A 27,719-nucleotide genomic window follows, 5' to 3' on the forward strand; every position below is an offset into this window, starting at 1 on the left:
TAACAATGCTTCTATCTTCATAACTGCAAGCACATCTCCGACCAAAGTTAGAGCCCTTGCTTTTAGCTAGTAAGAGTCGGTCAACATTTCTGACAATGTGCATTTCACGTTGTTTTATAAAGCAATACAGAAAATTTTAGAAGATGAGCCCTGTTATTCTTGCATTAAAGGGAAGATAAATACAAAGAAAAAAATCAGTTTTTATTGAAATTAAAATAACAAATAACTTGAATCAGTATTTCACATTTTGTGAAATATGTCAACTGATGCAATACTGTGCAAAGCTAAATAGAATACTGTATTTCACATATTGTTAATGACATGTGAAGCTATAGTTCTGATTCCAGCGAGCGCTTCATGGCAAGTGGGTTTAATGAGATTCTGAGGAAGCAAGAATCCATATCTTCCTGTGTCTTGAAGTTCAAAAGTGAAAGAATACTTTATCCCAAGGTCATAAGCCCAATCATCTGAACCTCCTGGAGCTAAATCTGTGGGAAGAAGTCAGAAATGCTCATTATTCAAACCCAGCTCAGCATATTCACAAATACATGTATTGTAGCTCTTACTGTAGCATGTATATACTTACAGATTGTTTGCGCACCAGCACCTGCCTGATAGCGGTTTTGGTATTTAACTTTCATAGTATTAGCTACTTTGAATGCCACACTTTGCTGAAAAGAAAAGAAACGTTAATAAGTCTGTAAAATATAATATATATGTATCTTGACAACTGTTTGGTGTGAATTTAGGCTCTAGTCTCAGTTATACAATTGCACAAACAGGTTTGAATAGATCCAAGGATTTTGAAGTCTTCACACGGTTCTAGCAAAGAGGTGGATCTTTATTGAGAATAATTTGAAAACATTTAAAGTAAAGCAGGAGATGGAAGTGAACCAAAGAGAATATTGATTCGAGCCCTAGAAGACCTAGATCTAATTTTATTTTCACTTTTTAAAATGTGTTTTCTTCTCACAAGAGTTTCTGTACTTATTTATTTTGAGGGTATATCCATTGTCTGAAATAGCACCCACTTTGGATTGTTTGGGCAGCGGGGTGGGGAGAAGCAAGTTATCTTCACTTTGTTTTAACTGACTGTAAATCCAAACTGAGTACTGTGCAGTGCTACTAGGTACGAAGCGAACACTGAATGAAGTATCAGAAAACTTGTAAAAATACTCAAAATGGCGTTTCTTTGACTAGACAGTGAAACACTTTTGAGCATGAAATAAGCAAAAGCAATCTGAACTATCTTCTTTTGTCAGCAAAAGCATTTTGGCTAAGCATATAGATTTAGATTCTGGTGATAAAACTCTCTCTAAATTGTTGCAGGAACTGATCAGGAGACAAAGTACACCTGTAAGGTTTCTGTAACAGTGGTATAATATCAAGTTCCTCACATAATTCCTGTGAGTGTCCAGGTTTGAAGCTGGTTGAACCATCAACAAGAACTTTTTATTTGGTTCCTTCAATTTTCAATGGCTCCCAAAACCAGTCTTCCTGATTTCCCAGACTTTCCTACCTACTATACCTGTTTTGCAATCCATATTACTCCAATAGAGTGTATCACTATGGAGGTTGGTAGTTCCAATTTTGATGAAGATGTGAATCCATTCTGGGTTTCAGTCAGAACCAGCCAGATCTCTAAAGGGGCTGTCCAAGGTTCTGAATCCTATCCCCAAAATAGGTTCAGCACCTTAGATAGTTCCTTTAGAGTTCTGGCTGAGACCCAGAATGAATTCACAGCCCCACAGAAATCAGAGCCCTCAGCCTCCACTTTGGTATACCAAGAACAATTTTTCATATAGAGTTGCATATAATTTATTCCACTTTAATGAATGCAGGGCAATGGTATACCAGACCACAGCTGGGCAGCCCTTTTGGGGAGAAGAGCCATATTAGTAGCTGCTAAGCCGTTTGAGGTTAAAGCCTTTGCTCCTGCTCAAGATCAGTTTCCCCACTGTTATCAGCAACAGGAAAACAATGATCTCACCGATAGACAGGGAACGCTTACAGAGGGGCTGAGGTTAGCCCTCGCCACCACCACACCCAAGCAATCCTGATGAAGTTTGTTCTTTGGGGGCAAAGTGCTGCATTGGTAGTTGCAGAACCCTTCTAGGTTAAAGCCTGCTGTTAGCAGCTGGGAAGCAAGACTTACCTGGGGGAATGTGGGTGGGGCTCCTGGAGCCAAATGGAGGGCAGCCAAAGTTGCCCACCTCTGTGCTAGACCTTGGGTTACATCCAATTAACTCCTCATGATGAAAGAATGGCTTCCCTCAGCAGAATGGGGAGTGGTGATCCCCCTGCAGCCGCCCCCCCTTTAAATTGTGTTTGGGAGAGGCAGCGGAAAAGTCTTGCTGCACGAATGGAAGTTTGCTTGCGTGACGTTGGATTTTAACCAATGCATCCCATCTATGCTATGGTGCAACATGGTCTAGCTGCTTATTTGTCATAAATATACTAACACTTATGGGAATAGTACCAAACATTAAAATGTTTGGAGATCTAGTGAATGTTATCTTCCTTGAATTAAGGTTTTCCAGATACTGCTTACCCTGAATATTTTGTGCTCTGTTTAAATTTGTAACATGCTTCTGAATTTTAAATGTAACAAATGCACAGCATGGTGATCAGAATATCTCGATTCCCTTAGTCAGCACCAACCATAGTGCAATTTTGTCCATTCAGTAGCTCAATTCAGATGCAGCGACAAATCACAGCTCATGAAAATAAGCAGTGCGTGTTGCCTTCTCTCCACATCCAAGGGAAGACATGAGAAGCTTCTGCTTTTAATTTTTACCAAACTGATTTCTCATTTCATCTGAATGTAGAAAAGTATAGTTTATGGAAACTATATAACGTTCTCTTAAACCAGGGTCTAAACCCATTGCTTTGGTTTGCTGCATTTGAATGATAGAGCAAACCAGAAATGGGAGCATGCATGCAAGCCCAGAGCTCACCCACATCTGTTCATTCTCATAACTTTACTCAGTGGTTTGTCATTACATCTGAATTGAGCCTGTGCTGGAAGTAAGTACTGAACAAATGTGCCCAACACTAGCGATTCATTTACAAAGGAAGTAATTTCTGTGCAGTTCCCAGAAAAAAAAAAATCCAAATCCCAAAGCTGAAACATGACAGATCTTTAGGGCTGTATAAAACTTAAATACTAAGATTCTTACCAGTTCATCATGATCTTTACTTCTATTTTTAGTATAGGAATATGGAAACAGAACCATCTGGGAATAAGAGTGCATTGTTATATATCCCTTAACATGTTCCTTGTGCTTTTTGAGAAAATTAACGACAGCTTTTACTTCTGGTTCAGACTCCGGGTAAGGTCCACAGTATGTCTGTTCACACGCATCATCAGATGCACCTTTGCCTTTATTTAAAAAAGAAAATAGAAATTGTTTATTGAACTTTGTTTTCTATTAAAACTGTTGGAGCTGGTGGGCAACAAAATAAGGAGCATCTTATTCTGTGTTTATGGTAAATGTTTAAAACTGAAGTAAATATTCAGATATTGTAGGAGCATTATTATTTGCACTTATTTGAACAGTCCTGAGAAATATGACCATATTCTATCAACTGTCTGTGGAGTACCTCTTAATTCTATATGTGACTTTTTATGAAAAGGTATTTGTCTTTGCATCTGGATCTGATTTCTCTGCCTGAAGTGTGGCTGTTTCATACAGGTAAGCACAATGTAAGAAAAGGGAAAATTCGGCTTAAGCAGGAATTCTTTTTGTGAGTAGAGCAGCCTGCAATGGGTTGTGCCCTGCTCCTGCTTTTAGTTAGGACCACAAATTAATGTAATAGAAAGGAAGGACTTCCTTTCTCACAAATTAAGAAACCAAGGCCTTGTCTACACACTGTATATACTTCGTTGAGGCTGCATAGTTGTATGTTGCTTATATGACGCTGATGCAGCAGCTAGTTCAAAGCCACATCATGTTATAGTTGTGTAGCTGCACATTTTTGATGTGACATTTTACTGCGGGTTTATACTTTGCTCCAATGTCACCACAGGTGTGTGTGTGTGTCAGTGGTGGCTTCAGTTTGGATTAAGAGAGTGTGCGTGGTTAGGGGGTCGATCCTAGTGAAGGGTAGGCCTGAGAATACAGAGCAGGGGGCGGGGGGCCCCGGTGAGTGTTTACTCATGGCCGCCATGGTGATATTAAACTCGTATTCTAGAATGAAAGTAAGGACAGTTATTATAGAATAGTAGAGTTGGGAGGGGCCTATAAAGCCATTGAGTCCAACCCCCTGCTCAATGCAGGAATCCACCTTAAAGCATACCTGACAGATGGTTGTCCAGCTGCCTCTTGAATGCCTCTAGTGTGGGAGAGCCCACGACCTCCCTAGGTAACTGGTTACATTGTCGTACTGCTCTAACAGTCAGGAAGTTTTTCCTAATGTCCACCCAGAATCTGGCTTCCTGTAACTTGAGCCCATTATTCCATGTCCTGTACTTTGGGATGATCGAGAAGAGATCCTGGCCCTCCTCTGTGTGACAACCTTTCAAGTATTTGAAGAGTGCTATCATGTCTCCCCTCAATCTTCTCTTCTCCAGGCTAATCATGCCCAGTTCTTTCAGTCTCTCTTCATAGGGCTTTGTTTCCAGACCCCTGATCATCCTGGTTGCCCTCCTCTGAACACGCTCCAGCTTGTCTGCGTCCTTCTTGAATTGTGGAGCCCAGAACTGGACACAATACTCAAGATAAGGCCTAACCAGGGCCGAATAGAGGGGAACCAGTACCTCATACGATTTGGAAGCTATACTTCTATTAATGCAGCCCAAACTGTATAACTCAAAATTTCAATGAGCTGCAGATGCACAGCTGCAGGCTTTCAAAGCTACAATGGTGCACAGAACACCCCCCCCCCAATGCTTCTGGAGGTTTTCAGTCACTTGATATTTGCTGCACATTACTGTCATGTATCAATGGGCTGTGACTTTTCCTGGCTGTGTAGCTTGGGCTCCCTCCTGCCATGTAACGCTATTGTTGCTACTTTGCAGCAGTGATGCTGTGGTTTTTGAGGCGAATTGGTAGCAAGCATGGTGCCGCTGTGTAGATATGTGCCCCCCGGAAAGAGTAGGGTGTCCTGTACCGTACTTTATAGATGTTTTCATACTCTGATTAGTAGGGCAGCCTATCATGCATGGGTGAGCAACTTGAGGCTCTCCAGATGTTTTGGCTTACAAGTAGCCCACTTCTACTGTAATGGGATGTCCAACAGTAGTTGAGTGGACAACTGGTCCATAATGGTCACAATCGATCGAGAACTATCTGGATGGAGAACACATCTGCCAAAGACAGCTTGTGAGTGACACATGAGTATCGACTTTGCTGTGTTTAAAAGTGTGAATAGTGGTTCGTATCCTCCTTAATAAGATCTAGTTTGTGCACATTAATTTACATACATTATTATCTTTGCCACACTTGGAACTATAATCTTTGGAGCTGCATCATCAAAATAGTACCCACATACAATTCGGTGGTTAAACATACCCAGGGTGCAACCCTATGCATGATTAGATGGGTTGGGCCCTGCAACACCCAGCATTCTCCAGCCAGATTTTTTTGGGGGCTAAGCATACATCGATTGCAACTTTATTGAACAATCTGATATACATCTACAAACAATTAAGTCCCATTGAGTTCAGTGGGATTTATTCTTGGACTCGATGGCCTTATAGGCCCCTTCCAACTCTACTATTCTATGCCCCTCCTGCCAACTGCCACAGCCATCTGGAGGGTCGCCCTATGCTAATCAAGTAGGGCCGACATCAGAGTTAATATCGCCCAGTATCATCGATTCCAACCCACATGACAGCAAAGGGGAATGGCTGCATTCAGAGGGACATGGATGGATCATTGGTCGGGATTACGCCACTGGATTGATGCCAGTGGCCCCAGGGTGATTCCTATCTCAGGATCATATCCTGGAATATTGCGGGCTGGGCGAACAAACGTTGGGATAGCTGCTTTTGTCAATATATCTCTTCCTTTGATGTGATCCTGCTTCAGGAAACTTGGGCCATGGACACTGTTGTTGTTAACGGATTTGCCTCCTACTCTTTGAATGCTCACCGGGCAAATAAGAAAGGTCGCTCAAGGGGTGGCCTTGCCATCTTAGCTCTTCACTGATAGCTAAGGTAACTGAATTAGAAAATTGTGAACAACTGGCATTTGGAATTTGTTTGTAAATTAATGCTAGTCATTTTATTTTTGTGACTGTTTATATCCCTCCTGCTAAATCCAATGAGCAGATCAAGAAATTCTGGCATAAAGTAGAGAGCTATTTATCCACTCAAATTATTAGGTTCCCTGATGCATATTTATATATTCTGGGTGACTTTAATGCCAGGATTGGCTCCAATAACAACGATCTAGAAGCAAGGTACCCTATCTTGAGTGAACTTAGGGAAAATCGAAATTTTCCACACAGAAACTCAAAAGGTCAGTCTCTGAATTATGCCGGTTTTTGCCTGGCTCAATTTCAGCTCAGTCTGGATTTAATTATTTTAAATGGGGTGGACCTTTGGGAAGGCTCAGGTGAATTTACCTTCTCAAATTTATTTGGCTCGAGCACAATAGACTATGGGCTGGCATCTAGAAATGCCTTCCAGTTAGTATACCATTTTTATATAGGTACAAGAATCTGTAGCGATCACCAGCCCCTAACCTTACTTTATGTGCCCCAACTTCTAATCTACGACTACCCCATACCCACTTAACTGATGTCCTGCTCGAGTGCCAACACAGAATAAGGGTAAAATGGTCTGATAAATTAAGCAGTCTTCTAGAGGAAAGATTAAACTCCGATTCGGTAATTCGATTAAGATCAGCAATTTTGTCAAAGGAATCAGCTGCATCCTCTATAAAAGCTTATGATGATCTAATCGGCTCTTTCCAAGATGCTTTAACTCATGCAGGCAGGTCAGGGCCAGATAATACTGTCCCTACGATCTATAAGGGTCCTATTTGGTTTGACAGAGAATGTTACCTGAAGAAAAATGAGATAAGGGAGTCTTATATAACCTACAGAAAATCGGGCTACAATTATCTCCCTTCGACCTATTTTCAGCTAAAAAAGCAATACAAGTCCCTCATAGCCCAAAAAAGACACCAAGCTGAACGAAACTCCTGGTCCTTGCTGTTAAATGCCTCCTTGAATACTGATTCAAAAATGTTTTGGCAGATTGTGTCGGGCGCCTTACGATCCAACTGCCAAGCACCTAGTTGCACAATTCCAGCTCAGGTCTGGGAGGATCATTTCAGAGCCATTTTTACCGACCCAGACACTATACAATCAGCTCAGGCTGATATGCAGGATGTCACTTTCTCCTCCCTCCCCCCCTGGAATTCGGTCTCTAAGGAGAAAGTGATTGAATTAATCCAACAACTTAAAGGGGGTAAGGCACCCGGCATAGATTTTATCCCTGCTGAATTTATTAAAATCAATCAGGATTGGTGGGCCCCTTTGTTAGCCTCCCTTTTTACCATTATAAATCAATCTGGCAAAATCCCTGACAGTTGGAGACACGCAATTGTGGTTCCGATATACAAAAAGGGACACCCAAGGGACCCTGGGAATTTTAGACCTATTAGCCTGCTCTCAATAATAGGCAAGCTCTATGCTCGATTTCTATCTAATAGATTAACTGACATCCTCGAGGCCAATAATGTTGTCACGGAGGCCCAAGCTGCCTTTAGAAAGAATCACTCCACCTCTGATCATGGTCTGATTCTTTTTCACTTAGCGGAGAAACATCTTAAATTTCTACGTAGCAAACTGTTTGTCTAAACTAAACTATGAACTAAACATAGAACTAAACTATGGGAGAAATTAGATAAGATCCTGGTGGACAAAAGACTTCTTAATCTTATAATGCGACAGCAGGATGCGAGTTAGATGTGGCACACAGGGACAGCTTTCAGATGAAATTCTTATGTCTAGAGGAGTAAGACAGGGCTGTATCCTTGCACCTACACTATTTAACTTATACATAAACGATATTGAGGAGGCCCTGTTTGACCACGAAGGACACTTGCCCAAACTTGGCGCAAGGAAAATTCCTATTTTACTTTACGCAGACGATGCTGCTATTCTCTCCCGCTCTAGACCTGGTTTGAAACATCTTTTAATGAAATTTTCCAACTTTTGTTTGACCAATGATCTGAAAATTAATTTTGAGAAATCTAAATCTATTTGAAAATAGATTTTCTCAACGTCGGTGGTCCCTTGATGGGCATATCCTGGAACAGGTGAAAAATTTATCTTACCTGGGGCTGTTATTCCATCATACCCTGTCCTGGAGTGCCCATAGATCGGCCACCCTTAACAAAGCTTCAGTCAGTTCAGCCGCAATAACACGCTTTTTCTTTACTAAAGGAGGAATGTTTATACCATCTGCCATCAAAGTGTTTAATGCCAAGTCTGTAGCCCAGCTTTTATATGCCTCCAACATCTGGATAGGGGGATTAACATCTGAGATAGATAGGCTACAGACAAGGTTTTTGAGGACCCTTCTTCAACTCCCAAAGTGTGTCCCTAATTCGGTACTTTTGTTGGAAACCAGAGAAAGCTCTCTTTCACTAAGGGCTTGGTGGTCTGCCTTAAAATTTTGGATGGAAGTTAGTCTTTTTGGGAGGGGCTCAGGCTTCCATGTCTGGCTCAGGACAACTATGTGAACAGTTGGTCCAAGCTTCTTGCCAGGAAGGCAGCTTCAATCAGTCTCTCCTCTTCCCTCCTCCTTAATTTGGGCTTGATTTTTGCTTTGAAATCTGTTAAACAAAGACTGTGGGATATAGCCTTCTGCGACTTACGCGCTCGCTCTTATGTTTCCTGCTCTCTCAGTGCATTGCATGTTCATTACGTTGGGCCTCTTCAGCTGGCTGACTATCTAAAGAACCTGTCAGTGGCTAAATATCGTATTGCTTTCTCCAAGGCCAGATGCAATGTTTATTCTATTGAATTACTTCAGGGCAGATATGCTGGTGTCCCTTATCAGGAACGACGGTGCCCCTGTAGGAACATGGAAGTGGAGACGATGGAGCATATCCTTCTGTCCTGTAGCTTTTATAATCAGGCCCGCCATCTTATGATCACCCCATTGTTGAGTGAACTGTCCAAAAGTTCAGACAAATTTTATGTTAAGTGTCTGTTGGAAGATAAGTCCTCAAGAATAACTTTGGCTGTTGCTAAATTTCTTACAGTGGCGGCCAGGATTAGAGCTCTCTATGTATTAGATGTAAGTTGATAATATCTCTAACTGTATGATTTCATGTTTGATTCTTGTTCTTTGTTCTTTTTCATGGATCTATGGATCGCAATAAAGAAGTGTGAGTGTGAGTGTGTACTATTCTATGATTCTACGAGCTTTGCAGCCTTAATAGTAAAACACATTTAAAATAAGTACACGTATATTTTTAAAAAAGCATATATACAAATATTCCTCTTACCACACCAGCCTGCATCAAAATTTCTATTTAAGTCTGTACCAATGCACACGTTGTTGTCATGCAGGGAACGGCTTTTTCTCCACATCCGGTTCTGTAGATAAACCCATCCCCAAAAATGTTTCATAAATGCTTTTAAGATTGATATTGTTAATATATATATATATATATATATATATATATATATATATATGAATTGCACATCTGGAAACCCCATCCAGTTCAGGGCTATTCAAAGAACTCACCACCATCACCATTATACAACCTACATGGAATCCAAATCAGTGTGCTATGAGCAGAGAACAACTGTATTGTAAATACTTCTGATGATGCATGAAAGCAAACAAGCTCATTTGATTTTCTAAAAATGATAGTGGAAGCCAATCAGGAAATCTTGGGAGAATATTAAAAAGAGAGAGACAGTCATCCAGAGAACAGCAGTTTAGTTTGTTTCTTTGTGGTCTCAGTGTAGTCCTATAGTGAGAGCTTAGCAAAATGACTCGCTATGGGCATGAGCTCTATAGAGTAAGCACTTCACGATTCCAAGAGTGGAGTATACCATTGAGTATACCATTGGAGTATACCATTGAACACCATTGAATACCAATGGTGTTCAATAGAGTATACCATTGAACACCATTGAGTATAGGTATGGGTGCTGCCTGAGCCTTGGTGCAGTAAGCCTTCACACCCATTTGAGACTGGTTGGGCCAGTCTGCAAGAAATGTTAATCGGCTGTGCTTTATCGGGTTTATATTGAGGCAGGAGGCTTGCCACCAGTAAGTCTCCTTTAAACAAAGAGATTTGGAACAAGTCTATGTGGAAGACCAAACACTTCTTGATGTCTAATGAGTGTATAACAATGGCTTCTCAACTTCTGAAAATGGCGCAAAGTATACCTGTAGAAGGAATGTGGATCCAATTCTGTATTAACCCAGTATGTGTTCTTAGTATACTTTGAGCTTGCTTTTACTGTTTGGCTTGATCCTCTTAGATTTAGTTTCCCGAAGAGTAACATACCATTATAAATTCTCTTACAACTGTGAAACAGACTGTCAGGGGAGGGTATATCCACCTTTCTGCCTGAGGCTTTGTTTGTGGAAGTGGCCAAGAGTGAGCTTTGGACATCGTACCCAGGGTTACAATCTTGCCTCTAATCTGACAACACTTCTTAGAAAGAGCTCTGTGACATTAGCAATGACTTTTCTGCATTGTAAGTAACTATAAAAAGCCCGTTATATAAGCAGAGGGAGATAAGAAGGAAATAGGCCAATGTCTGCTGATGATGAGAAAAGAAGAAAAGCCACAGACAAGAAAAGGTTCCATTAAGAAGGAACATGCTCCTGAATTCTGTAGAGAGAGGCTGAGGAGATGTTTACACTGTGATGCTAAAGACAAAACTGGCTTCCCCCCTCTCCCCTCAGTGTGGTCATGGAAGGAAGACTGGAAGGAAAATGTCTACAGTTGAAAGAAGGGGTGAGCACCTTCCACTCCCAAGAAAAGCTTTGAAAGAATTTGCAGTTCAAGCCCTGTGTGTATGTAACTCCCAATACACAGGGCCATCCCAAGACATTCTGCGGTCCAAGAAGGTGCCTCTCCCCATTCATCTAAATCTACAAGTGAATGTCAAGCTATGTGCAGTGAAGTAAGATCTTATGACCTGTGGAGGTGCACTCTGACCTCAGTCTCTTCTATAGTGGATGAAGCTGAACACTTCATCTGGAGGCCCTGGAATTTGCTTGCTCTCAAAAGATGGGAGACTATACTGATGTGAGCCCCAAGGAAAGAACCCAAAGCATCTTATAGCATTGCAGTCTCTTTCCCCCTCTCTTTCTGTCATATGTTTTAATATATATATTTCCCTTGCTAGGTTCAGAGTTTACATGTGACTTTGATAATTTGCCTGATCTTGGATGACGGAGGAGGGAGGAGAGGGCTTCCTAAGCTTCTGGACCAAGTTCCATTATGCTACTTCTAGTAAATCTGCACTTACCGTAGTCCATGTGTAGTCATAGCCATCCACATTCATTACCGGCATGACATAGACATCAAGCTGCTGTAGTAGTCTTACCATTCCTGCATCTCTGTTTGTCTGTAGGGAGTGAGCCGCCTACATAGAACACAAGAATGAGATTTAATGGGCAGTGTCTAATGAAAGCAAAATCTTCACCACCTCTTTCCAAGTTATGGTGCATGTTTCGGCCAGCCCTTTTAGAAAATGAATGTATGCATTATTCCACAGGCTGGACCGGTAGGCTTATTTGGTGGTGGTGGTGGTAGATTACAGCTTATCCCCCTCCCATTACAAGCACCCAGCACTCTGGCAGGACCCACTGCTGACACCTGCTTTCAGCCTACCCTTAAAAAAAACACCTTCTCTGGCCCAGGGATCCAAGCAGTGCTGGGTGGCTGAGTTTAGCCGCCACCCAATTAATTTTCCCATAGTACCTTGGGGTGATGCAACATCAGTGGTGTGATCGGAAATTAAAAGAGTGGCTCGAGCCAACTGCTTTTTGCTTCTCAGCCTACTGCTGCAACTGCCAGGCAAGTTCACAAGGACCCCGTGATGGACAAGAGGAACCCCAAGAGGGCACTTTGCCTAGGGACCCCTCAAACCTGGAGCCTGTGTGCTCCTAACATTTCTCTTTATTCAGTTGGGTAGCCACCTCTGCATTGCCAAAAAAGAGGACAGACGTTTGCATAACATTTACACATGTTGATTGATAGATGCAAATTTAGAAATAATTACTCTAATTTACATAGAAATATAGTAAATCTAACCATAGTCAGGTGGACTGTGACCTATGCGTCTGCTCAGTCTGGTGCCCAGTGGTGGTGGGCAACTTCAAGCTCCTGTTCTCCTTTCTTAGGTTTCTTTCTCTTCAAATCATACTTGGACTGGACAGCCCTTCAAACCGAGAATGGTCCTCTGTAAAGTAGGACACATGGCCACCCTAGCCATCTCCCCACTTCATACCTCTACTCCTTGATGTTTTCTTCACTTTTACTTTGCACCCCAGTGTCTGGCCTTATCCCATTAACCACCATGGCTTCTCCTTCTCCATTCTGGAAAGTATCAGGAGAAGCAGGCATTGCACTACCTCTTTACTCTGCCCACAGCAATAGCCTGAAGGGGTGGGTAGTAAGAATCCATCACTTGACAAGAACGTGTGCGGGTCGGGTGGGGAAATTGCACAAATGTTATATGCCAGGGACAGGCAACCTTGAGCCCTCCAGAAGATCTAGACTACGATTCCCATCAGTCCCATGCAGCATGGCCAATGGTCAGGCATTATGGAAGTTGTAGTCCAAAATATCTGGTGAGCGTTGGGTTGCCTATCCTGGGACAAGCTGTCTACTTTTTGCTGTTTAATTGTTTTGTCTAAAGATAAGGGACAAGAAAAGGACTTAAGAGTGGTGGATTTGGTTGTTAAAGCTTACAGGCTTAAGTAGGAGAGAAAGTATGATGGTTGAGAGCTCTTCTATGTGAGAGACAAAGGAGCTGTAAAAGGTGGGAGGTGAGTGCAGGGAGGGGGCTTTCTTGTCTTTCCAATAAGGTTGCTGGACGGTGGGATAAAAAATAGGTTTACAGCCAGTGTACTTGGGAAAGTGCATCCAACAATGGATCAATGCCCAACCTGGCTATTTGGGACCACTCAGGACTTTTATATAATTGATATTTGGGTAATTCCCTCTCCCTTTTTGATCTGTTACTGTTTTTACATTTTTTAACATGTTTTTAATTTTACTGTAGGTTTAATTCTATTTTAACTTTTGTAAATTTATATTTATATGTTTTAATTGTACATGTTTTAATTTTGTAAACCGCCTTGAGTCCCAATACTGGGAAAAAGGTGGGATATAAATAAATATAATAGTAATAATAATAATAATAATAATAATAATAATAATAATAATGGTTCTAATTCTTTGTAACTCTCCCATCCTCTCGTACCTTGACCTGGATCATGACCCCACCCATTGTCTCTTACTGCCCTCCCATGCACGAGACTCCCTTTTTGAGCATCTCTATGCTCAATGCTCTATGCTCTATGATGCCAACTCTATTCATGCAAATTGCTCTTCAAAACCCAACTGTCTCATAGAATCATAGAATAGTAGAGCTGGAAGGGGCCTGTAAGGTCATCAAGTCCATCTCCCTGGACCATTCAGAACTTTTGGCTAAAATGAACGGTAGAATGCATGATTTGTATGCAAAATGTCCTAGATTCAATGTTTGGTTTAAACCAGGGGTGGGCAACTCCAAATGCTTTGGCCTGCCCCTTCCATCAGCCCTAGCCAGCATAGCCAATGGTAAAGGATCATGGGAGTTGTAGGCTGAAACATGAGGGCCAAAATTTCCCCACCCTTGGTTTAAACTCTTAATCTTCATTCTCAAGTGTCACCAAGCTTTAAATATGTGAAACTTCCCTTCCTGCCCCCTCAACTCACCCTCCCTCCTTCTGTTGTTTTCCTTCTGTTTATGTTGCACTGTAAGCTCCTTGGGAGCAGGGACTTGACTATTTTCTTCCTATGGAATTCTGTAATGTACCTCCATGAACCCTGATTGTGCTATATGTACATATAAATTAATTGTGAAGGGAAATATGCCATCTACTTACATATCCTACGAACCAGAGACAAAAAGCAGGAGAAATCCATTCCCTGGCATGGATACCACAATCTATCCAAATGGCATTTTTGGGTGTTCTTTGTCCATCTGAAAGCTAATAAAAGAATGCAAACACAAAGTTTAGTTGTAGATACTTGGTCATACTCCCTCCTTCCCCACTAAATAAATCCCTGTAAAACGTTATCCAGAATAATACGCCATCCTCTAATTGTGGTCTCACAATAACCAGAAATGATTAGAGTCAACATCACATAAAAACCAAAACAAAATATGGTTTATAAGAATGGGGAAATCTGCACTGTGAAGGCTTTTTAATTTCCTGATTTGGTGGACAAAATTATTTTTTAAGAGATACACTGAGGATGCCATCCTATGCATGTTTAGACAGAAAAAAAGTCCTACAACTCCCAGCATTCTCCGGACAGCAGTGCTGGAAGTTGTAGGGCTTTTTTTCTGTCTAAAACATGCATAAGATTGTGCTCTAGATTCTTGTTCAGTTACGTAGCAAATACACTGTGGCATCCAATCATTAACATATTTATTTATAAATTCTTCCCTCTCATCTCATTGAAGCATTTCCAGCTTTATTTGTGATCATGACAATGACATTTGCTACAGCTTCTTCACTCAAACTCCTTTCTCAGTTAAAGTCCACTCAGTTAAATAAATATTATTATTTCTATTCCGGCAGGCCTATCCAGTGGAATTTTAGGATGTTTTTAGGATGTTTTAATAATGTATACTATGTTTTAAATTCATTTACGTATTTCATACTTATTGTTGTTCCGTGCCTCGATCCAAACAGAGAGGCGGGTAAGAAATTATTATTATTATTATTATTATTATTATTATTATTATTATTATTATTATTATTGAGCTAAAGTACATTAACAGTGCAATCCTATATGTGTCTACTCAGAATTAAGCCCCACTGGGCTCAATATGACCTATTCCCAGGTAAGTCATTGCAGCCCCAGAGTTTGATGAGTGAAAAGAGTTGTACATCCCTGTATGTATGTTACTATAGCATAGCTATAGCTTCACTTCTTGTCAAAGTGCTTCTCTCCACCACAGAGGGGAAAGACTCTCCTTCCTCCTGTAGAAAGTAAATCCATATAGCATTTGATAACATATTGATTGCACAATAGTCAGAGTGCAGATGGATTGTAGCTCCCGAGAGCATGCAAAGAATTGTGGAGGAAACATTCATGCAAACATGACTTCACTGACAATCGGCCTTGGGGAGGGGGGGGAGACGGTGTCAATTAGCTCTATAAATCCATATTAAAATGCAGATATAAACTTTTATATGAAGGGTACAAAATTCAGCTCTGTGGGCTAAAACTGACATTATTAAATGGACTCCTACAATGGGAGTTTCCCTTCTGCAGCCCAAACACACACTCTGCCAAACCAGATCTCAGTTCACCAACAGTCTCCGTTATGCCAGTGAAAAGACACCATTGGGGATACATGCCTATAAAAGTACCTAATGCTGAGTATCTTTTCCAAGCCTAATAATTGATTGGTCATGTTTTAGAGCACAAAGATCATTAACTCTGGGCACGGAAGTTATCACCACTGAAAATGCAGTTTCCATGGGTACGAGGGCAAAAACTAGGACCATTTTGACTCTGCTGAGTGAAACGGCCAGTGTGTTTTCTGTCCTTACTAGATGCCAGTTCACTTGCAGTCGGGTGTACAGAAGGCCCCAGGTAGGGGGAGGAAAGGATCACGCCTGAAACCCTAGATCCTGCCTGAAATCCATTGCTGCCAGTCAGTGTTGACAATATTAGGTTAGATGGACCGAGGGTCTGGCTGTCTACGTTCCTAGCTGTCAACACAACAGCATGACAACTCCAGGGCCAAATGTCAGGATCTGTTGTATTCCATACCTACATTGCTACTTATTTTATTTATTTATTTATTTATTTATTACATTTTTATACCGCCCAGTAGCCGAAGCTCTCTGGGCGGTTCACAATGAGGTTTTTGGTAGTCATATGGTCAGGTGCCACCTGATTTACCAGCAGCACATCTCTCTCAAGATATTTTCAAATGCTAGGCCAGCAGCTGCTTGACATGATTTATGTGTAGGACATCCTGTCTCTCTTCTGAAAAGCAGACAAAGGTGTGGCCAGCTCTTGCCCTGGTTAATCTATGTTGTGTTTGGCCCATCTGATGTTGAAGGAAAGAACTTCCACCACTCTGGAGCTTCTTCTAATTCTTTACATCCACCTTTTCCAACCTGGTAATCTCTAGATGTGTTGGACTACAACTTCTATAATCCACAGCCAGCATGGGCACTGTCCATGCTGCCTGAGGATAGTGGGACTTGTAAACCAATATATCGGGAGGTTACCAGGTTGGAGAAGGTTGCTCCAAACGGTTATCCTATGCAGATGGGATTTTGCATAGGAAGCTACAAAAGGCATCAGGTATGAATGGGGAGTCCTTGATGAACTGTACCTTCAAAATATAAAGTGGTCGTTTCTCATAGGAAACCCCAATGCGTATTTTTTGGATGATATCAGCATGTTTCGCAGCCATTTCTTCCATCCAAAAGTATATCTGAAATAAAAAAATGATTTTGTTAACATCAACAACTTCAGTGGAGGGGTACTTTTATTTATGTTTATTTCAAATATTAATATCGCACCTTTATTCCATCATGGAATAAATGGAATAAATAAATGGGGTACCAAGGGGGCACTAACTAGACCCGCTCCTGCTTACCTTCAACAAGGTGGCTACATCTTGTGCCTCAGATCATGCCCTGGGACCCCAAAACTAGAATGTCATGTAGTGATAAGTACTTTTGAAAGTAATAAACATTTGGGCAGTTCATGATATCATTTACCAACAATGAGAAGAGCAATCCTAAAAATATTGAGTTGGTATAATTTGGTTGTGCCCCGGCAATATGGCGATACCAATATCACTTTAGCTAACATGGTTGCTGTAAAGATTACCAAGAGAATGCATGAAAGGGGTTTCATAAGGCACTATATGAAACACTAAAACAAACAATAACCCCCCCCAGATATTCTAACTCATCATGCAAATGGCTGCTTGATTTTAAGCACACGTCAAAATAATGAGGGGAAAAACACTACGTGAAACCAAAAAAAGGAAGAGATAGTCTCTAGTGTTAAAAAGTAGAGAAGTTTCTCTTTGTACAGATGTCTCAAACGTTTAAAAATGTGTTGTTGTTACAAGACTTTTTGAATAAAAACTCGATGTTTCGGATCTGCTGATTCTTCTTCAGGAGCTGATATAACAGAACAACAAGAACTACCAAAAAGTCCAAATGAAGCTGTCAAAAGACTTCCTTGCATTCTTTTTGCCTGTTCTTTTTGCCTTCATTTGGACTTTTTGGTAGTTCATGTTATTCTGTTATATCAGCTCCTGAAGAAGGATCGGCAGATCCGAAACGTCGAGCTTTTATTCAAAAAGTCTTATAACAACAATACATTTTTAAACGTTTGAGACATCTGTACAAAGAGATTAAAACTTTTCTACTTTTTAACACTAGAGACTATCTCTTCCTTTTTTTGATTTTAAGCACAGCATTGTGTGTTTGCTTTTAAGGTGGCAGCGCTATGCACACTTATCTAAGAGTAAGCCTGATTAGACAGTGTGTGACTAAATTCTGAATATGCATGCACTCTAAGAAGACATTTTAGCATTTTGATAGCATATACTTTTTAAAAGTGGTATATATTTTCTCTTCATTTAATAAATATATATCCCATAACTTACTACTGAGTAGACATGCATTAACATTGTTGTGTTTATTATTTTGAAAAACCTATGTGGTTATATATTCCCAGTTTTTTGGTTAAATGTATATGTAATTATACTTTGTGTCTTTCTTCATTTTGTGTACTATATGTTGTAATTTTCTTCATTGTACAAAATAAGGAATCTTACTAATGCATGTGTATTCATGAGGCCACCAGTGAGGGAGGAAGCAGCAGCCAGGTACCTCTCCACCGTGCCTGGGTCCAGCTCCAGCTGAGAGCCCCCTCCCTCCTGCTACTACTGTCTCTGGAGAGGCCACCAGTGAGGGAGCAAGCAGCAGCCAGGCACCTCTCCACCGTGCCTGGGTCCAGCTCCAGCTGAGAGCCCCCTCCCTCCTGCTACCAACTGTCACTGCAGAGGCCACCAGTGAGGGAGGAAGCAGCAGCCAGGCACCTCTCCACCGTGCCTGGGTCCAGCTCCAGCTGAGAGCCCCCTCCCTCCTGCTGTCTCCTGTAACTGCTGAACTTTCCAACTAAGATTGTAGTACCTGAATTTGCTTTCCTTTCCCCCCTCCTCCTCCTCCCTCCCAATCCCCTTTCCTTTTGTGTCATGTCTTTTAGATTGTAAGCCTGTGGGCAGGGACTGTCTTAAGAAATACTTTTGTAAGCCGCCATGAGAGCCTTTTTTGGCTGAATGGCGGCATAAAAATACTTAAATAAATAAATAAATAAATAAATGATAATATAGAAAAATCTTTTATAGTCTTATAAACTAACTGTTTATACATCATACTTTCTGCGTTGTTTTCGTGGTTGAGTGCCTTAGCACCCTTATTGTCTTGCGTTATTTCAACCGCTGCCTCCTATTATATTGCAATTTAATGGAAGTGGAAACAGAAAGAAAAAACACCCCCTAAACGAAATTAGCTCCTCAACAATCCAGCGCTTTGGGTTTACACGTCATGCTCAACAACCTATAAATGGGCTGATCATAGGTTGTGCACTAAAACAGAGGAGGTGTGTGGGGGAGGCAGCATGCCTGTCCCCTCCCCCCAAACAACCCATTGGTTTTCAAACTGATTGTCATTAAGTGAGAACGTCCCCATAGTGGCAGTATGTTCTATACAAGGGAATGAGTTTTAAACCATATATAACAACGCTCATAATAACCTCATGAATAAAAGTTTACATGGGGGGGGCGTGGAGAATAATGCTGCTTCCTAATTTGGAATCTTCATTGTTCCTACCTGTTGTAGAATAAACTGAACAGGGTCATGAGATGCTAAACATGTTTACTCAGAGTACTGCATTCAATGGGGATCGCTCTCTAGTAAGTGAGCAGAGGATTGCAGATTTAAGCGTAGCTTTTCACTTGATGCTTTGGACCCAGCTACAAAACATCAAGGGCGCCCCATCAATTGTGAAGAGTACGCACAAGTATAAATGGCACAAGTATAAATTCCCTCTTCAAAATACAGAGAAGCACAACCCTCTAGCTCCCCCCAGTAACATGTCATTGTTACATTATTTATTTATTTATTTATTTAAAATATTTATATCCCCCCCTATATCACTAAGATCTCAGGGCAGCGTACAGATAAAAACATACAGTATAAAACAATAAATATACACAGTTAAAAGCAAATTAAACCATAATCCAAGTTAAAACAATATATAATTTAAAAGCAATAGATGCAGTTAAAACAGTTACAACAATGTCCCAGTGAGTTTAACCATCAAAGGCTTTGTTCAAAAGCCATGTTTTTACTTGGCGTCGAAATGCAATCAATGTTGGCGCCAATCGGGCCTCCAAGGGGAGGGCATTCCACAGTCGGGGTGCAACCACAGAGAAAGCCCTCTCCCTTGTCCCATCATAACGTATATGTTGCATTGGTGGGATGCGGAGAAGGGCTCCTCCAACAGATCTGAGGTCTGGGGCAGGCATATATAAGGAGAGGCGCGCTCTCAAGTATCGAGGTCCCAAGCCGTTTAGGGGCTTTAAACGTCATTACCAGCACCTTGCATTCTGACCGGAAGCATATAGGCAGCCAGTGCAGTTCCTTTAAGACCAGTGTTATGTGGTCCCTGTAAGATGTACCCGCCAGCAGTCTAGATGCTGCATTTTGCACTAGCTACAACTTCCAAGTCGTCTTCAAGGGCAGCCCCACATAGAGTGCATTGCAGTAGTCTAATCGGGAAGTTACCAGTGCATGCACTACTGTGGCTAGGTTGTCCCTGTCCAGGAAAGGCCGTAGCTGGCGGATCAGCCGAAGCTGACCCCAAGTACTCCGTGCCACAGAGTCCACCTGGGCCTCCAGTGACAATGATGGATCTAGGAGTACTCCCAAACTACGCACCTGCTCCTTCAGAGGAAGTGCCACCTCATCCAGAACAGGCCGCCTACCCAATTCCCGGACTCGGGAACCACCAATCCACAGAGCTTCCATCTTATCAGGATTCAGCTTCAGTTTATTGGCCCTCATCCAGCCCATTACAGCCTCCAGGCCCTGGCCCAGCACCTTCACAGCCCCAGCTGACTCCGACAACAAGGAGAAGTAGAGCAGAGTATCACCAGCATACTGATGGCACCCAACCCCCAAACCCCTAAAAACCTCACCCAACGGCATCATATAAATGTTGAACAGCATGGGGGACAGAATAGAACCCTGTGGCACCCCACAGCTTAATTGCCATGGGGTGGAACAGGAATCCCCCAAGACCACTCTCTGGGATCGGTCCCGCAAGTAGGAGCGGAACCGCTGTAACACAGTGCCTCCTACTCCCATCTCACAGAGCCAGTCCAATAAGATCAATGGTATCAAAAGCCGCCGAGAGATCCAGGAAGATCAACAGGGTGGCATTCCCCCTGTCTATCACTCGGAGTAGGTCATCAGTCAGAGCCACCAAGGCTGTTTCAGTGCCGTGCCCTGGCCTGAAACCAGACTGAAATGGGTCCAGATGATCCGTTTCTTCCAAGAACGTCTGAAGTTGTCCGGCCACCACACGCTCAAGCACCTTGCCCAAAAAGGGGATATTAGCGATGGGGCACTAGTTCTCGCATACCTCTGGGTCCAGGGAGGGACTCTTCAGGAGAGGGTGCACCACAGCCTCTTTCAAGGCAGCAGGCACCACTCCCTGACAGAGGGAGGCATTTACCACCCCCTGGACCCACGCAACCAAGCCACCTCTGCTAGATCGAATTAGCCAGGATGGGCAAGGGTCAAGCTTACATGTGGTGGGACGGACCGATTCAAGCGTCTTGTCCACATCATCAGGCTGCAACAACTGAAACTGATCCCAAGAAAGATGATTAGATGGGGCACTGTACACCTCCCCAGACTCTGCGATAACTGTGGCATCACGTTCCGAACAAGTATGAGCAACTTTCTCCTTGAAGTGCCTAGCAAATTTATCACATGCCCTACAATGCTCTGTAGTGATGCTACATTGGGGCATTGTGGGGCATGTCAAAATGGCAGGTGTCTTGCAAATGCTCGCAGATGGTGCTCGCAATGCTCCTTGCCACAGTGCTACCATTGCTACCGGTAAGTGCACTGGGTGGATGGGGAGAGAGGGGACGGCACTGGATGGCACTTCAGCAGGAGAAGAGGCCTTGCACCTGAAGATACAATTCATCCATTTACCTGAATAGTTGGAGCATCAACTTCAGGGAGTTGACACTGATGACAAGGACTGAGCGCTCTTATTTCCAAGTCACCTACAAAACATTTCTGTTAAAAATTTAACCTAATTATTGCTGGGTGGGTGGGGATTTCTACAAAAAAAATGTGCCGCAGCAATCCAAAAATCTAATTTACAGCAGGCTTGAGAAAGGCCAGCTCAAGAATGAATAGTGGTGATGGCTTAGAAATCATGGGCATGTCCAGACAAGGATTTATCACTCTACTGCCTCATTCACGGAGGGTCCATAGGTCATTATCTTCCATTCGTAACCACCACCCCGTTTCCCAAACACTTCTTCCATCTTTTCTCTTGCCATAGAAAACCCATTATGGAGAAAACGGCCAAATAGCTGCGCAATGCCTTCCAGTTAGAAGTGCAAGAAGTCCTCCAACCCAATCGCTCATAGTAAGTTTTGATGTCTGCTGTAGCAGCCCCTTGTGTTTGGTGATCAACTTGCTTGTTCTTGAGGCCTAGTTATATTTTTGTTTTAAGTGAGTGTCCGAAGCTTCAATCCTGTACCCTGGGAATAAGTCCTATTGAATTCAATTGGATTTTTGATAGATAGATAGATAGATAGATAGATAGATAGATAGATAGATAGATATGCATAATATTGCACTGTGACTGCACCACAGCTTTCAGGACAGGGCAGAATATTAAAACAAGCAATGGAATAGCAATGCCTTACTACTTTTAGAGAATGATATTGTTCATAAAATGATGCAGAGCTACGGGGGGTGACTGTGTCATTGGCAATCTGCGTCTCAATCATTTTCTGAACATCTTCCAGCGAAACTCTAAACAAAAAATAAAGAGCATAAAGTTAAAGAGCCCAGTTAAAATGGACTGACACGTTTTTAGTTTCAGGCATGCATAGGAGGAAAGAGAATCGTACTTGTATAAAATGGAAGATTGGCTAAGTGCAGCTTTCACTTCATTTATATCAGATATGTTGACGTAGAAATGTACTTCTTTGTTCTTCATTATGTTCTTGGGTGAATCAGGTTGCCAAAGCACAATCTATTACATTTCCAAAAACATTTAAACAAATTTGAAGTAAGTGAATGACAATGGCAAATAATTGCAGGTAGTTATATATGAAAACAGTTCTATTTCTACAGCAAGTTTTCAGGCTGCATTGTACAGACAAAACTTTTCTGAGCAGGGGTTTACCCTGCCTTCTTCTCCAGAGTTATGCTCAGTAGAAACTGGTTCTGCAAGGTTGTAGCAAGAGCTTTTATACACTATTAATTGCTAAATCAACTTTTGATTTTGTCACAAAATTGAGTTCCAAGCTCTATACAAGGAGCTTTTTCTTTCCTGCTTTTCTGCTACATCACCTCTAGGTGGTGCTGTGCTGCAGCAGAATAGCACAAATACACAAGTAGGAAAATACTGGTTTTTTCTCCATCAGAAATAATACCCCATTTTCCCCGCTCTAAAAAACCCAGGAAAGTGCTCTTAAAAAAACAAAGCAAAACTGGAGGATCATGATGTCATCTAAAAATCCTGTAAACAACTGTGTGTTGTTTACATCATGACTGCACAATAAATACCTTGTGTAGAAAAGTTCCAAAAGCCAGCTATGTGCACAGCGCTGTTCGACATCACAAACTTTCCCCTCCCACTTTCCCTGGAGCAGTTTTGCAATTTTAAAAAACTTGATTGTGTTTTTATATTAACATACATGCATACTTTTTTTAAGTGACATACAAAGAAAGATAGTAGTCATGTTAGCAAAAGAAAAATCCCAAAAGAAGATGTCCAAATTCCATGTCATTGCAATCCCTTTATCTTGTCAGCTGAAATGTCACAAAATACTGTGCAGAGTTTTGAGTAAACCAAGCCAAAAAATGGGGGGAAGTTGCAGCCATTCAAATTTGGCTCCACTGGGTACAGAGCTGGTTTGAGATTACACCTGTGACCCTCCCAAAGTCTGTTGGGAAGAAGAAACAAACAAGCAACTATTTTTTGCTTTGTTTAACATCTTGCCCGCTGAGGAGTTCTGGAGAACTGGAAAGCTTCTACAGCACTTTCGGTAGTATCTAATATTAGTCCTACATAGAGGAGACCCATTGAAATGAATCAGACTTAAGTTAGTTGCAACTAAGGTAAGTCCTATTCATTTTAATGGGTCTTCTCTATATAGAGCGATCATTGGATGGTACCCATTGTGACGACCTAATAAAGGCATTCAGACCCACCCACCACTGGAATGAGAGCTTCTCCAAAATGGAATTTGGCCATTTGGCCAAAAGGTGTTCTGCAGCCCTGGTTTACGCAGGCAGCCCTGAAGCATGAGGGATGTGGAAAGACAATGGAATCAGCATGTGAATCACTGGTAAACGCATCTCTCAAGAGCGTGGGGTGGAGTGGTCATCTAGACTCATCATGAAGGAAAAGAATCTTGTGCAACTCCAACATGGCATGTTAGGAAGGCCCCTCATTGCCCCTGTTCCTTGGTAGATACAAGAATTGGCATGATGTGATTAAGGTGTGTGTGTGAGAGAGTGTGATTCTTTACTTTTCTTGCATATATTTGGGGGAGGTTGCATTAATTGCAATGCCTATGGTTTGCCAAAAAGCTGTTACCTCAAAAGTAGCAGTCAAATTCTGAAGGAATTCAGCTTGACTGTCTGATCGTGGAAGAGCCCATAAAACCTGGTCACTGTGAGAGAGGGAGAAAAATGGGTATGAAAGCAGTGAGGAAAGAAACAACCAGAAATTATCATTCTAAATGGCAGAGGGATTCCTAACATGAGTTGAACTCAAAAGGGTATGTTTTAGGAGCTCTGAACCAGCCAGCACGTTTTAGAGAACCGCCACACTCCTCTTAGATTTTTCATGGCTATCAGAATGGTGTGTCCAAGAGTGGGTATCAGGCAAGGATAAGGAATAGTGCACAATAATGTCTGGATTCTCACCCAAACTCACATGGCTCCTTCATATGTTATGTTCTCAGCATGTGTAAATTGGCACCATGCTAGGATGCCTGAATGGGCTTATCTCATTTCTCTTTTTCGCAATATGCATCAAAACCCATAAGGTCTTTTTTTGAATAGGTTAACTGGTTCCAGCCAGTTTTGAGATGTACATTAGTTGTTAGGAAGCCACTGAGTAATTTTCCGATTTGCTGGCTAGACCAGTGACATCAGCAATGGAGGCTATCACATCACTGGACATCGAGAGCCAGTGTGGTGTAGTGGCTAAGGTGTTGGACTGGGAGTTGGGAGATCCGAGTTCTAGTCCCCACTCGGCCATGGAAACCCACTGGATGACTTTGGGCCAGTCACAGACTCTCAGCCCAACCTACCTCACAGGGTTGTAGTTGTGAGGATAAAATGGAGAGGAGGAGGATTATGTATGCCACCTAGGGTTCCTTGGAGGAAAAAAGATGGGATATAAATGAAATAAATAAATAATAAATAAAAAAACAAATCAGTCACAGAACTACCATTCATGCTTTTTAGATTTTTGTTGAGTCCTGTGTTTTTGGGCTTTGAGCAAGGGATTCCAAAGCACTTTTTTATTTTTTCCTAGGCTGGGCTGAAGGGAGAGGACCTTGGCAAGCAGCTGGACAGACTTGGGTAGTCAGGAGGTTCATCATGACTGATGGCAGCCTGTCTACAATTGTTTTTTGGGAAACCCGTGTAAAGAAGGGGTCCGCCAATACGAAATGTTATTTCCCCCCCCCCAGTCGACAACAGGTGCTAAAACACCTCAGTTTTGTCATTATATTTCCCCAAGCACAGAGTTTTGTGTTGGGGGAAAGCAATATCATGGGTTGTAGCCAATGATGTCCATAGAACAGATACTGCTAGCAGATTGAATTACCCCTCCCCCATGCAGCCTCCCACAAGCCCTTCAGATCTGCTCTGGAAAGTGTGGGGATCCTCCAGAGCAGTTTTGGGGTGTGTGGGGGTGGGCTGCAGGGGGTGGGGGGAAGAGTGGAAGGGAAACTCCCATTGCATGAGCCAAAGTCCATTTGCTTAAAGTTGGTTTCAGTCCAATATCTGGAGAAACGTGTCTCTATTTCCCCCTGGAATTGTATGTATATTAAGAGCAAAAAACCAGCCTATTCAGTGGTTTGAAGGTTTATCCAAAAAGATAGTTAATTACCTTGTCACTCTGGAAACAAAGGAAAAGGCTATGGGTCAAACAACAAATTTTTAAGCACACCCTCACATATATGCATTATTAGTATTCTGCCCTTATAACTCATAGCTGAATGTGTGAAGTGAGTCCAGCGAAGAACATTGTTTCAGAGGTGATGGAAAATTCTGTCTGCTGTGTACTGTATGTGTGAATGAGCTATTCACAAATCAAAGTGTCCTTTGATGCTCTAGTCATGAAGTGATGAACATTCTTCAGTGAGCCAGTGCAAGGAACTTCAGTCTAGAACTGCTACCAGAAACCTAAAGGCATACAAGTGGGTTTCCCTTTCTTTTCCTCCTCACCTAAGTCCCTCCTCCTCAGTGCAGGATCCCTCTGGACCAGATTTGGGGACGTAGGGCTCAGGGAGCTGCAGCAGGAGGGGAAATCCATTCTACCAGCAGTTTTTGTTCATATATATGAACATATATATAATATATATGTATGTTCTGGGTGGGCACACAGTGTGTGTGTGTTTGTGTGTGTATAATATATAATATTTATACTAAAGTCTAATCATTTGTGTCCCTCTTTATCTCTCAGTGAGTAACCATGCCAACCCCATTCACAGGCAATCATTGCAAAACACAATCTTACACAGGCCAAATAGGCCTAAAGTACAAGATTAAGACTTCAGTCTTAAGCATACTTCCTAGGCAGAAAGACCTGCTGGACTCAATGCTAATCTATGCACAACTACCTAGAAGTGACCTCCTTCAAGTAAACATACTGTAAATTTATGAGACTGTGATTTTAGAATCTATGCATTATATGTTTTAATCTGTAAAGCCGCCTTGAGTCCTGGTTTTGGGGAAATAATAATAATAATAATAATAATAATAATAATAATAATAATAATAATATCCTTCATAGTCTATATAATCTTGAGGAAGTTGCTCATTTGTCCTAAGTCTAGGTTTGTCCATATTTATGAGTATCTTATACCAATGTACCATGTACATTGATGGTGCTATATAAATAAATAATAATAATAATAATAATTTTGAGCCTGACTGTCAGGAAGCGCTGAAGACATGGGCTGTTCAGCCCCTGGCATATGTTCATTATGATTTTCTCATGTGTTTTTGGACTCAAGAAGATGCATCAAATTAATAAACCTGTCTTTCCTTCTGAAAAAGAAAACACTTTACTTTTATACCAGTATATTGTAATAAGAAAAAGAAATAAAAACAGACCGTTCCACATAATGTTGTTTTCTGTTTCAACATGGGAGTTATTGTTTTAAGATCACAATATAAAGAAAAAACTTCTTTTGGGGCTGCAATTCTTGGGCAAAAGCACCACTGAACTCTAGGGGACTTACTTCTGAGTAGACCCGTATAGGATTGAGCTGCTAGTCTTAATGTGCCACATATCAGTATTGGACCAAACGGATTTGTAATTTGACCATTCCAAATACTCCCCATCATGAGTAACAATCAAAGATTTATATCCGGCTGTCTATTATACTGATCTGTACAGCCTGTTTCAAAATCTATAAGCATACTTGGCTATCTGCCTCACGTTGGTTTCACTTTCAACCATTTGGGAGTATGCTTTTATTCTGTGCAATTATTTCCCATCTCTCTCACTAGAAAAGAAATACTTACCTTTGGAGAGCAGAGACATACTTCTTTTGACTGACAACAGATACTATACAGATTAAAAGGAAAAACTTCATAGCAGCCATTTGCAATGGATCCAAGAGAGACAGTGAAGGTTGAGGACCTACATTGTTGATTTTCTAAAGTCTCTGTTGAAAGAGTGGTTAAAATTTAATATTCTCTCTGTAACACCCCCACCCTTGAGTCCCATTCCCGTGACCGAGTCAGAGGGACTTAATTCTTTTATAGTAATAATCCTCAAAATGTGAAGAATGCTTAACACATAACTGGTCTGACAAGTTGCCATGGCGGGGAACACAAATTCCTCCCTGACACCCCCTCTCCACATTCATGGCCAGGAAGCAAAGTAACCCTTTTTCTTATTTATTTAAAATATTTATATGTCACCTTTCTCTTTGACATCAGGCCTCAAAGT

At 41.7% G+C, this 27,719-nt stretch overlaps 2 protein-coding genes across 3 annotated transcripts in view; one reads left to right on the forward strand and one right to left on the reverse strand.

The window, feature by feature from the left end:
• Positions 1 to 27,719, forward strand: part of ZC3H13 (zinc finger CCCH-type containing 13) — a 225,033-nt gene that overhangs the window by 52,734 nt on the left and 144,580 nt on the right. The window lies entirely within an intron of this gene.
• CPB2 (carboxypeptidase B2) lies at positions 194 to 27,388 on the reverse strand. The gene is made up of 11 exons (XM_063125247.1): positions 27,290 to 27,388; positions 24,120 to 24,195; positions 22,423 to 22,547; positions 22,216 to 22,324; positions 16,570 to 16,671; positions 14,090 to 14,194; positions 11,461 to 11,577; positions 9,471 to 9,561; positions 3,180 to 3,382; positions 587 to 671; positions 194 to 488 (listed from the first exon to the last, which is right to left on the reverse strand). The coding sequence occupies exons 1-11, from the start codon at positions 27,367 to 27,369 to the stop codon at positions 304 to 306; spliced, it is 1,278 nt and encodes a 425-aa protein (XP_062981317.1). The 5' UTR covers positions 27,370 to 27,388; the 3' UTR covers positions 194 to 303.

This window comes from Elgaria multicarinata, chromosome 4, assembly GCF_023053635.1.
Source record: "Elgaria multicarinata webbii isolate HBS135686 ecotype San Diego chromosome 4, rElgMul1.1.pri, whole genome shotgun sequence".
Lineage (NCBI taxonomy): Eukaryota > Metazoa > Chordata > Lepidosauria > Squamata > Anguidae > Elgaria > Elgaria multicarinata.

Excerpts from the sequence above, each read along its gene's own strand:
- CPB2 (XM_063125247.1), bottom strand. The coding sequence starts at position 27,369 with ATGGCTGCTATGAAGTTTTTCCTTTTAATCTGTATAGTATCTGTTGTC. Across the intron at positions 3,383-9,470 it reads TTTTGATGCAGGCTGGTGTG|GCAAAGGTGCATCTGATGAT; the intron begins GTAAGAGGAATA and ends TTTTAAATAAAG. Across the intron at positions 489-586 it reads TGCTGGTGCGCAAACAATCT|ATTTAGCTCCAGGAGGTTCA; the intron begins GTAAGTATATAC and ends TTCTTCCCACAG.